At 55.6% G+C, this 16,121-nt stretch overlaps 1 protein-coding gene across 17 annotated transcripts in view; it reads right to left on the bottom strand.

The window, feature by feature from the left end:
- Positions 1–16,121, bottom strand: part of RPS6KL1 (ribosomal protein S6 kinase like 1) — a 19,822-nt gene extending 3,701 nt beyond the window's left edge. For 6 of the 17 annotated variants that reach the window (XM_030802637.1, XM_030802641.1, XM_030802634.1 and 3 more), the window contains exons 1-11: positions 15,905–16,121; positions 14,706–15,213; positions 14,011–14,295; positions 12,579–12,703; positions 11,239–11,331; positions 4,616–4,663; positions 4,074–4,206; positions 2,364–2,969; positions 1,920–2,009; positions 1,668–1,750; positions 252–347 (exon numbers count right to left, since the gene is read on the bottom strand). In XM_030802637.1, the coding sequence (XP_030658497.1) occupies positions 252–347; positions 1,668–1,750; positions 1,920–2,009; positions 2,364–2,969; positions 4,074–4,206; positions 4,616–4,663; positions 11,239–11,331; positions 12,579–12,703; positions 14,011–14,275 (1,539 nt within the window). In that variant the 5' untranslated portion in view covers positions 14,276–14,295; positions 14,706–15,213; positions 15,905–16,121. Of the gene's footprint in view, positions 1–246; positions 348–1,667; positions 1,751–1,919; positions 2,010–2,363; positions 2,970–4,073; positions 4,207–4,615; positions 4,664–9,666; positions 9,702–11,238; positions 11,332–12,578; positions 12,704–14,010; positions 14,296–14,394; positions 14,519–14,705; positions 15,214–15,904 lie in introns of those variants that run through there. The other 11 variants (XM_030802643.1, XM_030802646.1, XM_030802638.1 and 8 more) reach the window with 8 other exon arrangements.

The raw sequence follows: 16,121 nt of genomic DNA, 5'->3' as shown, positions 1-16,121 counted from the left end.
CAGGGACTCCAACCACTATGGCCCCTAGGGGGCCTGCTCCCTGGCAGCCTGGCCCATGGAACCCCCATTTTATCCTGGGGACATTGGTGATGGTTGGCCACCAACATATAGAAATGTGTTGACCCTACTGCGCTCTGCACCCACATCAGACACTGGGCACAAAGCACACGTGGTTCAGACACAGTTCTGCGCCCCTCCCAGCACCTTCCTCAGGCTAGGCAGCTGCTTCCTCTGGCTGGGCTACACCTCACCTCAGTTAGCAGAGAGGCCGCTGGGCGACTGAGCCACTCGGGCAGCTGGAGCTGGGTGTGGGCCTGGATTCCTGAAGGGTGGCTCTGGGACAGTGCCTGGGAGGACACAGGGAAGGGCCTCTGAGGAGGCAACCCCAGGACTGTCTACACTCCAGTGGCAGCCAGGATTTTTTTTTTCCCCATGTCACATCCCATGAGGATGACGACAATAATGATAGTTGCTACAGCCAGACACAGTGCCTGATGGCTAAGCAGTGCCTTTACGTTATCCACAAAAGGCAAGAAACAGGCCCAGAGAGGTAAAGGGACTTGTGCTGAGTTCAGGGTTTGAACCTAGGTCTCTTGGCTCCAAGCTTGCTAGAAGCAACTATCCTGGCTTGCAATCAGGGCAGGCACTCTTGGGAACAGTGATGGAACTTGTCTCCTTATTTTAAAAATCCACATGGGCTATTCATTTGGCAGCAGGCCATGGCATGCTACCATCGGGGCCAAGGCAGGGGTGTGGCAATAAAAGAAAATAGAACCTCTCCACACCCCAGAAAGGCACAGCTTTGGGGAGCAGAGGGTCTGTCTGGAGGGAAGTATGAGTTTCCAGGAACCCCCAGGAAGAAGGCCAAGAGCTCTGGGCTGGAGAGGTGGGAGGAGATAGGAAAGAGAGCCACTCTGGGGGAAACTGCAGCCAGGACTCTCAGGGCCCTGTGCCATGGGACGAAAGCAGGAGGGAGCCTGGATGGACTGGTCAGCTCTGGACTTCAGTTCACGCTGCATCCATTCCGGCTATTTCCTGTTCAAATGCAGTTTGGCCTCCCCCTTGCTGCCTACATAACTGGCCTCAGTTGCGGTGCTCAGCTCATGAGTGGGGAGGACAGAAGGCAGAGCCATCAACTGTTCCCAAGAGTGCCTGCTCTGATTGCAACCTGCAAACACAGGTTCCCAGAGTGTTTGCAGGGGCATCTTTTGAGCTCTTGGTTGAGCCAGGCTGGACAGGGCAGCTGCTTGCGTGGGTGAAAGAGCCCCTCTCTCCCATCCTCCAGCTAAGGTCTGGGGGTGACAGCCCACGAGGTCATGGGTGGGAGGAGTGAACAGTGGGCTCAGGATGATTGAACAGCCTTCCAGGGAAGAAGGGCTGTGTCACATTCTGCGCTTCCTCCAAATCTGACACCACCTGGGCCCAGGCTCTCTGGCAGAAACCTTCCCTGACCATCCCACTCTACTCTCATTCATAGAAGTTGACAGTCTCCTTAGCTATAGCCAACTAATGTGTTGGGAGTGCTAAGTGTGTCCCTGGCTTCGGGGGCAGTTGTGCTGGTAGGACAGCCAGGCAGTCTCTGCCCAGACTGGCTGGATGGACTAAGCCTGTCCCATCCCACACTCAGTGGCACCCACCAGGGCACTACACCCAGCCCAGCCACTCACCATTCCCGTCAGCAGTTCATACAGTAGAGACCCAAAGCTCCACCAGTCACAGGCTTCCGTCAGCTCGGAAATCCCACCCACCTCTGTGGGAACAAGAACACAGGTGTCCCAGCCTCACCTAAAAGGGCCTCTTCCATTCTCCTCAGCCTACCCAGACACCACCCACCCCCTCTGTCATCCTCAGACTCTGGGTGCAACCCACACAAAGGCACCCAGGTGCTAGGGCCCCCACCCTGGCCTCCCCCTTCTTGCCTGGGGCGCTGTAGAGATTGTCCACGGCCTCCCCGCAGCACTGGGGCTCCACTTCTGACCACTGGCCAAAATATGTGAGCCGGATGTGACCTCCAGTGTGTGGGAGGAAAAAGGAGGGGACAAAGATTGAGGACAGCTGATACAGGGGAGGGGGTTGCAGGGCTTCCCCCAACAGTCATGCGGTGGGAGCCAATGGCCTTGCTGGACAGAACCTTGGCAGAGGCACAGCACCCTCCACAGGGGCACAGCACTCTGAGGCCCACAGAGCCCACAGGGTACTCCCAGGAGCCTCGGCCAACAGACTCCAGCCTAGGCCCACTGAAAGGCTCGTTGGGGCCAGGGAGGAGCAGACAACCTTAGAGGTCCGCTCGACTTTGGGGATCTCTTGTCCTCTGCCTGGAGGCTTTGGGGGCCGCCCCCCTGGGGGGCGGGGAAGGCACCTACCTGCCTGGTCCAGGAGCAGGTTCCCGGGGTGGAGGTCCCGGCACAGCACCCCCTGCTCGTGCAGTGCCTCCAGCGCTACCAGCATCTCTGCCGCCCACTGCTTCACCTGCTCCTCTCTCACACTCCAGGTGGCCCTGCCACAGCCCCGGCCGGCCTCATCTGCTGACAGGCAGCTCTGATCCATGCCTCGGCCACAGCCCCCTAGCACCGGGCCGGCCGCCTCAGGAACCCAAGTGAGCCCCCGAGGGGGCCCAGCATCTGAGTTCTGGCCAGCCCGCCTAGCTTGAAGGTGCAGGTGGCCACCTGGGGCCTTTGGAAGGTCCGAGGAGCCAGAGGTGCTGGTCCTGGCTGTGGGTTCACCTTCAGCCTCCCTCTGGGGTCTGGTGGATGGGGCCTCCCCAGCTAGGGGAAGGCTTGGAGAAGTCCTAGGAGGCTCCAGGGCGATTCTGTCCTGGCCAGGGGTATGGCCTGAGGGGAGCCTCGCTGGGGTCAGGAGGTTGAGGTGGGGGTTGAGCTGAGCCTTCATCCTCTCCTGGGTAGAGCCAGAGCTGAGCCCAGAATGTCGGGGGTGCGCCTGGGAGAGCAGGTGGGACCAGAGAGTGCCTCCTGGGCCATGCAGAGGGAGCGGTGAGCGTGGGGACAGGGAGAAAATGAGTATGGATGCCAGGGCCCGCTCCCACTCCTGCCTCCCCTCTGTCTTGGGCACAGACTTTCCGCCTCTGGGTGTCCTGGCCTAGTTCAGCCCCTCTCACCTCTGCTCCTTCCCACCCCTCAGCTTAGAATGCCCTCTGCCCTCCTCTTGACCCACCTAAAGTGGGCCCAGCCTTACAAACTGGCACGCCACCGATAGATGTCCAGCACTATCAGTGTCCGTGGTTTGGGTGGTGGGTTCACTAGTGTGAACACTGTTTTTAGGCAGACTGATATAAAGAAATTTAAAGAAAGTCAGGCACACACTTACGATGACTATGTGTCATGACCCCAGATGTGCACCTTACTTTAAAAAGTCATCAATATAATCATCAGTATCTGCTACGTGGCCCAGTTCCTGTCCTCATAACGTCAGTCACCACCACCCTGTCTGGCCACTCCCAAGGGATCGGCACAGCCCGGAAAAATGAAAAGAGCCAACGCTAGAGGAAACAACGACAGAGGAGACAGCTGTGATTCTCACGCCCACCCACGATGTGGACATCCTCCCCAGGATGTCCCCTGCCCCCTTGGTACCACACAGGGGCCCACAATAGCCTGACTGGCCTCCAGAAAGGCCGGGTCCCCTGGTCTGTGCTGTACATCTGGTGCAAGCTCCGCCCCTCCCCAGGAGTCAGCTTTTTTTTTTTTTTTTTTTTTTTGAGGCGGAGTCTTGCTCTGTTGCCCAGGCTAGAGTGCAGTGGCGTGATCTCGGCTCACTGCAACCTCCACCTCCAGGGTTCAGGCCATTCCCCTGCCTCCACCTCCCAAGTAGCTGGGATTACAGGCACGTGCAAGCACACCTGGCTAGTTTTTGTATTTTTCGTAAAGACGGGGTTTCACCATGTTGGCCAGGCTGGTCTCGAACTCCTGACCTCAGTTGATCTGCCTGCCTTGGCCTCCCAAAGTGCTGGGATTACAGGCGTGAACCACCATGCCCTGCCAGGGCTCCACATTTTAAGGGTTGACGACATACCCCAAAGGCCTGGGGAGCTGACAGGGGGCCCCAGGCCTGCTCACCTTGCACATGCTCTAGGTGCAGGAAGATGGAGTCCTCGCTCACGAAGTACCTGAGCAGCTTCGTCATGTAGGGGACTCCATGTGGGATGATGGTCAGCCGCTCCCTGCTCACCATGTGGCACCTGGGTAGGCTCTGGGAGGGGCAGGGCAGGCAGATCAGCTGGGGACAGGCCAGAGACTGCTGCTGTTAGGGGACCTCCTAGCCCTGGCTTCAGGGGCACCCGAATGAGGGTGCAGCAACTGCCTCCCTCATTTCCTGAACTGTCCTTACCCCCCTTGCCCTTGTAGAATCTGGGTCCTCCACCCTCTAGCCAAAGAGGGGGCAGTGTGTGTGCATGTATGTTTGTGTGTGTGTGTGTATGTGTGTGTGTGTGTGCACGTGCATGTGTGTCCATCTGGAAAGCAGGGCATGCTCAGGCAGAACAAGCAGCTTTTGGGGGAGGGAGTGCAGGCTTCAAATGCAGGTTCTGGGTAGGAGTTTCCAAGAGCCCTGAGAAAGATCCAAGGGGAACGCAGAGTGGCAGGGGCAGGGTGGCACCTGCCTTCACCACGAAGGTCCCTCCGGTTGCCGGGTCCTGGACCAGCTGCACCTGCCAAAGTCCAGGAGGCACTGGTTAAGGCATGTACTAGCTCCTGGGGCTCCGTGACCCCAGCCTGACCCCCTCCCAGGTTCCTCCACTGAGGCTGGCTCACTCCAGTGGCAGGGCAGGGAGGGCGGGCTTTGACGGCACTTCTGAAGTGGACATCGATCCTATCCTGCTCACCCAGCCCTGCTAGACCTGTGGTCTCAGATGCTGCCTCCTCCAGGAAGCCTTCCCAAGATTACAGGGGCTGGGGTCCCTAATCTGTCTCCAATGCTCTCTTAGTTCACCCTTAGGAGACCCTCTTCACACTGTCTAATCTGTCTCCCACTGGACTGTGAGCTCTGTATTGCCGGAGCCCTGCACAGTGCAGGGATATAGTAGGTACTGGACACACGCACTGTGAGCAGCCCGGGCCTTGGCTGTGTGCATGGTGGGCATGCGAGCAGAATGCCCTGCCCTCTCCCTGCCCATGCTAGGCCAGGCCTCACGCCACCTGATGGGAGGGCTGAGAAGCCCTGTTCCACCTGGACCCCAGAGATCAACTGAGAAGCCCTGTTCCACCTGGACCCCCAGAGATCAACCCCTCACCCAAGGCCTTGGCCAAAGCCCCACCATCCTGCAGGGTCTGAGGTGTCATGGCTGGAAGGGACCTCAGAGCCAGTCACTTCCTCTGATCTGTTTTACAATTGAGGAAGCCGCAGCTCCGAGGTGACTCCAGGTCTCCCCAGCGCAGCCATGTTGTGCAGGCTTGGCACGCTGCGTTCAGGCCTTTTTCCCATTCCACTCCACCCCCTTCATTTATACAAACCCCCATGATACAAGTTTATCTATGTGAAAAACCTGCACATGTACTCCTGACTGCAAATAAAAATTTAAAATAAATAAGTAAAGTCCGCTCGAGAGGCTGTCTTTGGACAGCAGCCTCTCCTTCTTGTGTTGGTTTCCATTAGAGGCAGATGCTGTCAATCGCAAGGTCAGGGCCATGTTTGGAGTTGGGCCCCTGACTCATCTGCATGGTGGGCAGGGGCGGGCCCCAGCAGTAGGAGCAGGCATACGGGTACGTCGAGGGCGGGAAGGCAGAGGATTCAGCCCAGGTGAGGGCGTGTGGAGGCAAGGCCAGCACCCTGGGGTTGTGACTCCTTGGCTGTTGGCCTGCCCTGTGGACATTCCCCAGGGAGGCCGTGGCCAGCCATGGTTGGGGGTGGGAACTGGGCCCTGAGGCCAGGCTGCTGGGCAGTGAGGAAGGCCACAGCTTGGGATCAGGGTAGGGGAAGGGGCACTGGGCTTCGATCTTGGGCAAATTGAACTGATTTTCTCATCTACCAACCAGGAATTCCAAATGCCTACCTTCCCTATATCTCTGGATTGTTGAAGCCATACAGAAAGCCCTTGGTGAGGGCCAGGTGTGGTGGCTCATGCCTGTAATCCCTGCAATTTGGGAGGCCAAGGCAGGTGGATCACCTGAGGTCAGGATTTCAAGACCAGCCTGGCCAACATGGTGAAACCTCGTCTCTACTAAAAATACAAAAATTAGCTGGGCATAGTGGTGCCCACCTGTAATCCTAGCTACCTGGGAAGCTGAAGTAGGAGAATCACTTGAACTCAGGAGGCGGAGTTGCAGTGAGCCTAGATCAAGCCACTGCACTCTAGTCTGGGCAACAGAGACTCCATCTCAAAAACAAAACAAAACAAAACAACAAAAAAACAAGAAAGCCCTTGGTGAGTGGAAAGGCTGTGAGAATGTCAGTGATCACATTTGCTAAGTCACATGGCCTCTCTGAACCTTGCTCTTTTTAACTACAAAACAGGGTCATAGCAGCACTTCCTTCAGGGGGTCCTGAAGAGGATTCTGTTAAACCAGGCAATTCAGGCAGAGCAGCAGCCTGCGCCTGCCGCGGAACACACCCTTGATAACCTGTTGTGATTATTACCAGGGTCATCTGAGGGGAAGCCCACCCTGGCTATAAAGTGGTTACTCTGTGCACTTTACATAGGTTGTTTAATTTTATCCCCACAATCCTGCCAAAATTCAGGCCTGAGCCTCAGGTTATGTTGCCTACTGTCCCACTGCTAAAAAGTGGTCAAGTCAGGACTTGAACCCAGACAGGCTGATCCCGGAGCCCTGCAGACTTTACTGGAACTGGGGGCACAACCAGATGACCTTGGTAAGGGCCTTCCCTCCTGAGCCTGTTTCTCCATCATCAGTGAAAGGAAGGCAGTGGACTAGATGAGCGCCCAGGACCCTTTTCTCAGCAGGAGCGAGGTGTCCTCTCTGACCACCAGAGGTCTCTCCTCCAACAGCCAGAGACCGAGTCCAGCCTGAGCTTGGCTCCCTGACCAAACTTGTGCAATGTTTGAAAAAGCAAGGAAGAAAACTCTGGAGTCATTTAGGAGAACAGAGTTTCCCACAAATCCTGACACCCCAGATAATTCCCCACTGTCCCTTGCCAAGTGGGATTCCCCGCCACCTTGTCCTGGGCAAGGGCCTCTAACTGACAGAGTCCTGAAAAACCAGCGAAGGAGGGAAGGCTGAGGAAGCCAGAAATAAACCTTGATCCATACCCTGAAAGTTTTCTGTTAACAACATATTAAAACCAACCTCAGTATTCAGAAATAATTAGACTAAAACATTAACAGTGATTATCTTGGAGTTTGGTAGGATTCAGGGGATTTTCTTTTTCTTCTCCTTTGTCTTTCATTATATTTCAAAAGGGCAGCAAAGCAGGAGGCATTTTCCCATTCATCCAACCAAACAAGAAACTCCTTTTACTCAGTGCTTTGGGGGGCAGAGGACTGTCTAGTGCCTTGACTTCTTTGTTTATTATTTATTTTTGTTGAGACGGAGTTTCACTGTTGTTGCCCAGGCTGGAGTGCAATGGTGTGATCTCAGCTCATTGCAAACTCTGCCTCCCAGGTTCAAGCGATTCTCTTGCCTCAGCCTCCCAAGTAGTTGGGATTCCAGGCATGCGCCACCACACCCAGCTAATTTTGTATTTTCAGTAGAGACGGGGTTTCACCATGTTGGTCAGGCTGGTCTCGAACTCCTGACCTCAGGTGATCCACCCACCTTGGCTCCCCAAAGTGTTGGGATTACGGGTGTGAGCCACTGGCGCCCAGCCCCATTGACTTCTTTGAACCTCAGTTTAATTCTCTGTAGGACAAGTATTAAAATGCAGCACTGTCCAGTTGAACTTCTTATCATGATGGCAGGATTATATGTCTGCACTGTCCACATGGGGCCATTGAGCACTTGAAATGTGACTGGTGCAACTGAGACACAGATGACTTCACTTTAATGAATATGAATGCACAGAGGCTTATGTGCCTAGTGACTACTGTGTTGAACAGCACCATATAAGGCTTCGTTCCCCCATGGTGACTGTGAGGATTTAATGCCACAGCTCTGTAAATGAGAAGGTTCCATACAACTGTCGGGTGAGCCTTCCATTTGGGAAGATGGAAGGCAGTTCTAGTGCTTTCTCTCACCTTTTAAAAAAGAGCAATTGTTTTAAATAAAGAGACCCACTGAATTCTTGGGACAGAGGGACAATTAAAGCTTTGGTGAAACACGGTAAACCTTTTCTTTAAAGATGCACAAAGCATCAAAATCTCAGGAGGAATCTCCCATGGAACAAACAAGCCTAAAGGTTTCAAACAAGTTCTTAAACTCAAAGGCCCACAGGGGCCAGGCATGTGAGCAAATAGGCAGGGTGGAGGCGCAGAAGGGAGGGCTGGTGCCCCGTCTAAAGCAGGCATCTCTTCCTCCACTCCCTGCTGCCACAGGGGAATGCGAGCCCAGTGTTTCCAGATCTGATTTTTTCAAGAGAAGCAGGAAATCTGGACTTTTATAAGAATCTGCACATTTTTAAATGTTGGTAACAACTAAAAATAAAAAACAAACAAAAAAAACAAAAAAAACCCACCCCTGTGTTTAAGCCAAATAAAAGAAGAAGTGACTTGGATGACCTTCTTTTTCTTCCTTCACCCTGTCTCAGAGCCTGGCTCCTGCACAAGGCTCAGCAAATACCCAGTGATGTCTCCCTGGCCCCCAGGCTCTGAGGCCAGGCCCTCAGGTATTCCGGCTGCTTACCAAGTCCCGACCCACCCACCTCACTGCTCCCTGCCACCATCTCTTCAGCCCTTAGTTATCCTAACAGCCGGACACATTAAGGGTCACTCAAGCATCATCCTAAGCAAGCCCTTTGCTTCCTCCCTGGGCCTGAGGGTTGCTGCTGGCTGGCACTGCCCACTTGCCCGGATCTGTCTGGGCAGAGCTGTGGAATGGAACAAGGGTGACACTATATCCAAGTCTGGCTGCAGGGACCAAGGCTCAGGGGCAGTAACACCTTTCCTAACTTGGGGAAAGTGATGCTCCTGGCTTGGGCATGACACAGGGAAAGGAAGTAGGATCTCAGGAGGGAGGTAAAGTCCTTAAGTACCCAAAACAGGATAAAAAAGAAAAAAAAGAAGGGTAGTCCTGAAATAGAATGGGGCGGGCCAGTGGCTCAGGCCTGTAATCCCAAGCGCTTTGGGAGGCCTAAACGGAGGTGGAGGATCACCTGAGACAAGGAGTTTGAGACCAGCCTTGGCAACACAGCGAGATCGCTCTACAAAAAATACAAGAAATTAGCAGGGCTTGAGACTGTGGTCCCAGCTACTCAGGAGGCTGAGGTTGGAGGATTGCTTGAGCCTGGTAGGTCGAGGCTGCAGTGAGATGAGATCACGCCACTGCACTCCAGCCTGAGCTACAGAGCGAGACCCTATGTCAAGAAAAAAAAAATGGTTGGGCTTGGCCTTAATTTGTGCTTTCCATCTGCAAGGGCCTCGAAACACTGGATTCCTAAACCACTTTCCTGAGGCTAAACAAGTTTGGGGAATTCTGTGTCACAGTGTACATCTGCATCTAAAAACTCTAAGAACTCCTATCATTAAAAAACAAAGCAATATAACTTTAACTCACTGTTTTCCTATCATACTCAGCTCAGAATCCCTCTCGCCATAACACTCATGGTTCAGCGGGATCTTACTGGGAGGCACAGTGTCAGTCACCTCCCGGCTGGTCCCTGGGAGCAGCTGTGCTCAGCCAAGGTTGGGTTGTGGCCACTGACACTTGAGCAGTAGGGAGGAGACCGTGGCAGATGGAAGCTGGCAGGGCCTGCGCTGACAGTCTGGGGACTGCCCCAGGGACCTAGGAGAAGCAGCTGGAGTAAGGCCCGGGAGCAGGAGCCTGCGTGCCTCCCAGCTCACTCCTGTCACTTGTATTTAGAGCCATCAAGCATGTACTCAGTGTCATAGCATGTGCCAGGTCTTTCCCCAAAATTGTTTTATTTTACCTCCCAGATCACCCCATAGGGGGAGAATTCTCATCTCACTTTCCAGAGGAAGAAACCACAGCTCAGAGAGCAGGGGGCTTGCCCATGGCCACCTGGGGTGGTGCCCAGCGCGGGGCCTTCCCGCAGGCAGCATGTCATCCTCTTGCCTGTGGGAAGCACAGTACTGTCTCCTTTTCTCTGTGGGCCCCCAGATCTACCAAAATCACCCAGCGAGTATGTTAAATAACAGATTCTTGGGCATCTGTATTTTTAGGAAGCTCTCCATTTAGCCAGCTTGGTAAAGAACTTCTTGGGTGACTATTCCAGGGTTCGGGGGAAGAGGGGAACCTCATACTGGCTGGACTCTCATTTGACCTCATTCTCTGTCCTTCTAATCAGAAGCACTCTAACAACGAGTGCCCCAAGTGACGGTTGGGACGTCGCCTCCTATCTTCTTGTCTGCCCTGAATAAGGCAAAGCATGCGAGATGGCATTGAGACAGGGTAAAGTTACAGTTAGTTCAGGAGAGGAAAAAAAGGGTAGACTTGCCAAGGCCCTGGGCAAGGACGAGCCAGTGCGGGCCCTCTCTGGACAGGTTTCTGGAATTGAGCACATCCCAGCCGCAGGAAGTCCCCAGCTGTGCTCAGTAGAGCGTCTTGGCTGCAGCCCTGGGGTTCAGGGTGAGTGTGGTGGGGGTGCTGTGGGAAGCGGGAAGTGGGAGTGAGCAGGGCCTCAAGGGCTGGCAGGGTGCCCTGGGCATAGCTCCTCGCTCCTCCTACAGTTTCTGTCCCAACTCTCCCGAGGAGCAGGTTTTCTGGATCTGAGCTGCAGGGCTGTGGAAAGGGCCTGTCTGCCTCTTCTTTTTATATTTTATTTTATTTGAGATGGGGTCTTGCTATGTTGCCCTAGCTGGCCTGTAACTCCTGGGCTCAAGCAGTCCTCTTGCCTTGGCCTGGTGCTTGGCCCAAAGTGCTGGGATTCCAGGTGTGAGCCACTGTGCCTGGCCAATCAGCCTCTTCTCATTCCCTGTATTTTCCTCTCCAGGACCCAGGACCAGAGTCATGCATGTTAGGGATGGGGGAGAGGTGGGAACTGCTGGACACAACTGCACTCGCACTCCCCACTGACCCCTGCCCACCTCCTCTGGAGGAGTGGCAGCCACTGCTACAGCAGTGGACCTGCTTTCAGCACATCACGTCTCTCTCCCCACCACCACCCCAAATTGCATACCCTGTCTCCCTCCTGCAAGGTGAGTGTCCACTCACTCACCTTCTCGATGACCCCGACCACCCTGCAGCCCCTCAGCTGCTCCACGGCAGAGTTCAGCGTGCGAATGGGCCGGAGCCTCAGGCTGCTGAAACCCTGCAGAGGAGGGAGACAGGCCACACACAGCCTCAGGGCCGAGCCCTCCTTGGCCATGGCCTTCTCACCAGGCATCAGGCAGGGGCTTCTGGATGCAAGGAGAGCAGTTGGGAGGGCAAGGGTATAGGCAGGCCGCACCCCACAGCGGCAGGCTGGGTGGAAAAGCTGGCCTTGACTGACAGGCACCTATACTGGTCCAGGGTGGTCAGGCCGACCTCTCTGCTGAGCCCGTCCAAGGCCCATGAAGTTCTCTGGGCTTCAGAAGCCCCCTCTCAAAAGCCCCATCTAGGCCAGGCGCAATGGCTCACGCCTGTAATCCCAACACTTTGGGAGGCCGAGGTAGGCAGATCACTTGAGGTCAGGAGTTTGAGATCAGCCTGGCCAACATGGTGAAACCCTATCTCTACTAAAATACAAAAATTAGCCGGGCATGGTGGCGCCTGCCTGTAATTCCAGCTACTTGGGAGGCTGAGGCAGGAGAATCGCTTGAACCCGGGAGGTGGAGGTTGCAGTGAGCCAAGAGTCACTGCAGTGGCGTCACTGCACTCCAGCCTGGGTGACAAAGTGAGACTCCATCTCAAAAGATGCAGATGCTCCCAAGGTGGGGATAGGGAAGTAACCTGGGAACCTGTGAGTCTCAGGGAACATGCCTTGAAGACCAAGCACCTACTTTGGGGAAAGGCAGCCGTACAGGATGCAGTGAGCCAAGGAGGGCTGTGTGAGTGCGCGCATCCGTGGGGTAAGAAGCGCGCATGCATTTTCCACCCTCACTGAACACTTACTGGTTTAGAGAAAGCCATGTGGGGAGAGTGTGTGTACACACACATGCACACAGATATGTGTGTGTGTGCACACATGGGTGTCGGGGTCTGCTCCAAATTGCATGCCGGTTCACAACAGAGAATCAGGAGGCTCTGAGTGTGGACACACATAAGCGTGTAAACTGAACGGTGTGAAAGGCTGGTAGATGCATATGTGCACACATGGCAAGTGCTCTGTGAGGGAGGCAGATGACTGGAGATGACTCAGTGAGTTGTTTGAAAATGAATGAACCATGAGGCGTGGGAGAGAGAGGAAGCCAGGAGGAAAAGAAGATGGGCCGCCCTGGCACACTCCAGCCCGACTAATGACTTCCACTGCCGGCCTCTGCCCTGCAGCCCAGGGCAGGCCTGTGGGTGTCGGGGCCTCCGCAGTCTCCCCTCAGAACCCTCCTCCTGCTCAGGCCTTTGGGTGGGGGGTCTCCTCACCGTGCTGGGGCTGGCTCCACTGCTCAGCGGCTGCTGCAGGTGGCAGTTGAAGATCTCCTCTGCCCGCCGCAGGTATTTGGTAATTTTCAGCTTCACAGCCTCACGTTGCTCCTTGTTGGGGTCAACTGTGGGGGACAAGAGTCACCAGGGTCCCCAGCCACGGCCTCGGAGGGCTGGAGTTCCAGCTCCCATTGCCTGCCCTCTGCCCTCCCAAGGAGAGAGCTCCTGTTTCTGAGGCTGGTTCAGCAGATTCTGCCCCCAGATTGCTTCATGAGCCCCTCCTCTGGGGTGAGGGACCAGCCAGGAAGGAGGAGGAAGGCAGTTGGCAGGAGGAGGTTAGGAACTAGGGTCACTCCTCAGCAGACAGCACTTCACCATTAGCACCCATTGCCTTGCTGGCGGCTGTCACACCCTGGGAAGGGACAGGGTGGGGATTTCCCTATCCATTTTTTCAGAGGAGGGGATAGAAAATTCCAGAGAGCATTGCTTCTTCCATCTCTGATGCCCAGTGTGAAGAAGGCTAAGGGGGGGACCAGGATCGGGGGATAAAGGAATTTGCTGGACAGACTGGAAGCCTAGGCTTGAGGGGTCTCTTCAGCCAGAGGGCAGGAAGGGCCCAGTGCCCACCTCAAGCCTGGCCACCAGAGCCCACAGGCGTCTCAAACTGGCCTCAGCACCAGCCTCTCCCCTGACATGGAAGTTCCTCACGCTGCCCTGGAGGGACCTCCCCTCTCACCTCTAGGCCTTGACTGTTCTCTCTCTGGAACTCTAGCCAGTCCTTCAGCTGGATAACGCACCTACCATTCTCCAGTGCTCCGATTAGAGATCTAACATCTAGAAAATGCTCTAGGCCAGCCCAGTCTGACCTCAGTTTCCCTCTTTCCTCTCTTCACTTCCCCCTAATCCTCTTCCTACCTGAGACTATAATGGTCCAAATCAACTCATCAGTCTCCCCCCACTAGAATGCAAACTCCCAGAGGGCAGGAGCCCAGCCCAGCTCCAGGGACAGTCAGGTGTAGTGGGCCAAGTACACAGCCTGTGAAGTCAAACCCCAGCTCTGCCATTTGATAGCTGTAGAGCCTTGAGCAAGCTATTGAACTGCCCCATGCCTCAGCTTCCTCATCTGGAACATGAGAATTTAAAAAATGGTTCCTGTGTACTTGGAACGACATACAACAACATGTATAGTAATTTCTATTACTGTGACGCTTAAATGAATGAATCTACATGAAGCCCTTAGAATAGTGCCTGGCATGCAGAAACTGCTTAATAAGTGCCAGCTATCATTGTCCTTTATGGAGGCCCTGCAGGCCAGCATAGTGCCCTGCTCACTCAGTACAAATGGACAGGGGACAAGACAGATGGGTGACAGGAGGAGCCCTGCACTGGCCCTTCCCCACCCACCCCAGCCCTGCCCAGCCCCGGTCCTCACCGTGTATGCCGCGGAGCAGCACGTCCACGCCATTCTGATAGTGGTTGAAGGCCGCCTCATAGTCCTCACTAACATCACGCTCCAGGGCCAGCCGGATCTGCGTGGCCGCATCCACCAGATAGTCACCTTTTGTCATGTCAGGCACTCCTAGAGCCACCCTGTTACGAATCTGTTCCAGGTACACGTGAGCCTGGGACCCTGCTCGTGAGCAAGGCTCAGGCTCCAGGCCAGGGCTGGGCAGGCACTCACAGGCCACCAGGCTCATGGCTGCCCTGCAGCTGGGACCTGGAATGGGCAAATGCATTAGGGAGGACCTAGCTGGGAGCAACACCCCTATCCACACCCCAGTTTCCTCCACTGAATGTCAGGGAGACTAATATTCACCTCCAAAGACTGAAGGGGTCAGAGCTAAAGTGGGTAAGGTCTTTTCATGGATCCAGGTCCTTCCTAAGTGGTAGTAATGACAGAATCATAACCAGTTCAGGATTCTGTCTTTTTTTTTTTTTTTTTTTTTAGTCAGAGTCTTGCTCTGTCACCCAGGCTGGATTGCAGTGGTGCGATCTGGGCTCACTGCAACCTCCACTTCCCGGGTTCAAGCAATTCTCCTGCCTCAGCATCCCAAGTAGCTAGGATTACAGGCACTCGCCTACCACACTTGGATACTTTTTGTATTTTTAGTAGAGACAGGGTTTTACCATGTTGGCCAGGCTGGTCTTGAACTCCTGACCTCAAGTGATCCGCCTGCCTTGGCTTCCCACAGTGCTGGGATTACAGGCGTGAGCCACTGCGCAGGCCTAGGGCTCTGTTTTCCTTTCCAATCAAGTTCAGTTCAGCAAACATTTCTGGAGCATCTGGTACTGTGTTGAGCTCTGGAGACAGCTGAGGATATCTGTGATCCACAGCCACCTTCACAGGGCCTCCATGGAGCAGGCTTGGTATCCAGTACGCATTCAGCACATGGAGGCCACACACGCTGGGCTCAAATGCTGTTCCTCATGCTGTTCCCTCCACCCTGCCTGTTGTCCCCTCCCTGCTCCTCCTGTGGGAATCTCATTTACCCTTTGGGGTTTAGCACTTCTCCGTGGACCGGATGGATTGCCCCTGCTGTGTTTTGTTCCCTTGGTCCTGAGGTCAGTGTGGTCAGCGAGTGAGGACCCCTCCTGGAGCCAGCAGAGAGCTGAGCACAAAGCTGGGCTGTAAGACCTGTTGGCAGACGGAATGACTGAGTGGCAGACTCGGTGCCACGTTGGATGTGGGTAGAAGAGGGCAGGGTGACCTAGCCCCAGGGAGGGTTGCTGTCCTCCTGTCTTTACTTTTGAGAAGGCCATGCGGCCTCCAAGGACCTGACAGCAGCTTCTTCCCGAGCAATGTGTGACCCAGGCGGCCAAAGGGATGAGAGCCGTGGCTGCGGGAAGGGAAGGGGCTCACAGAGAGGCCCGCAGAGCTGCCCCGCCTTTGCTCTCCCAGGTCCCATTGGGAATGGCCAGGGCCCGGAACTTCCAACCCCAGGTTATTTGGAGAGAGAATGGAGAGAGCAGGATGGGCGGTGGGGCGGGGAGGGAGACCCACAGCCTCAGCCGGCGGGGAGCTGAATCCGGGCCAGGATGCGGCCAGGAGGCGGAGGGAGGCCGCATCATTCCTGCTCGGCCAAGCCCAGGAGAACTTGAGGCTCTGACGCCTTGCTCTGGGGGGTGCCTGGGTGGGACTGGCTTCAGGGGCCACCCCGCCGGGCAGGGTCCTGTCGGGCAGAGCCGCCGGCCCCGCCTGGACACAGAAAGCGGCGCATGCAGCCCGCGGGGCCCCAGCCGCAAGGTGCACGGTCCCAGGGTGGAGGGACGGCCGAGGCGGCCCCTCGCCTGGGAGGGTGGAGAAGAGACCGGACAAAACACAGTACCTGCCCGAGCTGGTAGCCTGGTCCGCGGGCCAGGCCTCCCCCTCACGTACCGGCCCTTCACGCCAGAGCGCGCCGCGGGCAGCTGCTTTCCGGCATCCAGCGTGCGGGGCCAGCCGGTGCAGCACGGCCATTGGCTGCGGATGAGCTCATAGTTGAGCCTTAGAATAAACCACCAATCACCGCCCGGCTCGGCTCCTGCCGGCCTTAAAGCCGCAAG

Source organism: Nomascus leucogenys, chromosome 22a (assembly GCF_006542625.1).
Source record: "Nomascus leucogenys isolate Asia chromosome 22a, Asia_NLE_v1, whole genome shotgun sequence".
In the NCBI taxonomy this organism is placed as follows: Eukaryota; Metazoa; Chordata; class Mammalia; order Primates; family Hylobatidae; genus Nomascus; species Nomascus leucogenys.
The sequence above is the reverse complement of the archived record's forward strand: the minus strand, read 5'-3'. Positions and strand labels throughout refer to the sequence as shown.